We start from the raw sequence: 625 nt of genomic DNA on the forward strand, positions 1-625 counted from the left end.
TATATAATGCAATATCATGTATATCATATCAATTACCCTAATTTTATTAAAGTGATGTTTCAGAAAGTCTACTGCATGTATGTCAAATCGACATTCTCTCTTATCATCCTCGAAGTATGAAAATGGATCTGGAAATATCTCTAAGAATTGTGTCACTTGAAAGCCTGTAGTATATTGCTTCTGTTCTTCTGTAATTTTCTTTTTAGCCAGATATTGCTCTCTGGTTGGATAATCTGGATTTTCGAGTTTCGATTGAACAAATTGTTTTATCATATCAGGCTTATCATACATTTGTTCAGCTACACCTCTTAAGTATGTAGGATCTGCTTTTGGAAATATTTCCAATAAATTGACATACTGCTCATTTACATCCAAATTATCCGGTTCTGATAAAGGTTCAGGCTTTTTAAGATTCGGATGCTCTTGACTGTGATTAAGCAAGTAATCAATTAAAGCTTGCAATATAACTGTTTCATCTGTTAGTAGATCTTCATCTTTAACATATTCATGGCATAATTGTCTAATGAATTTAGTATCTACACATGGGAACATTGGTATTAGTTTGAAATATATTTTAAGAGCTCCTTGGCTCAATGTTACTTTTTTATCACTGGTATTATTCTCG

The 625-nt window shown here is 31.7% G+C and overlaps 1 protein-coding gene across 1 annotated transcript; it reads right to left on the bottom strand.

The window, feature by feature from the left end:
• Positions 1–36: 36 nt before the first annotated feature.
• Positions 37–618, bottom strand: LOC106751490 (the record flags this gene model as incomplete). Its single annotated transcript, XM_014632388.1, has 1 exon — positions 37–618. A coding segment is annotated over one exon (582 nt), but the record flags the coding sequence as incomplete, so codon positions are not given.
• Positions 619–625: the final 7 nt, after the last annotated feature.

The sequence above is a fragment of the Dinoponera quadriceps genome, unplaced genomic scaffold, assembly GCF_001313825.1.
Source record: "Dinoponera quadriceps isolate SergipeBrazil2010 unplaced genomic scaffold, ASM131382v1 C3867511, whole genome shotgun sequence".
Classification (NCBI taxonomy): Eukaryota; Metazoa; Arthropoda; class Insecta; order Hymenoptera; family Formicidae; genus Dinoponera; species Dinoponera quadriceps.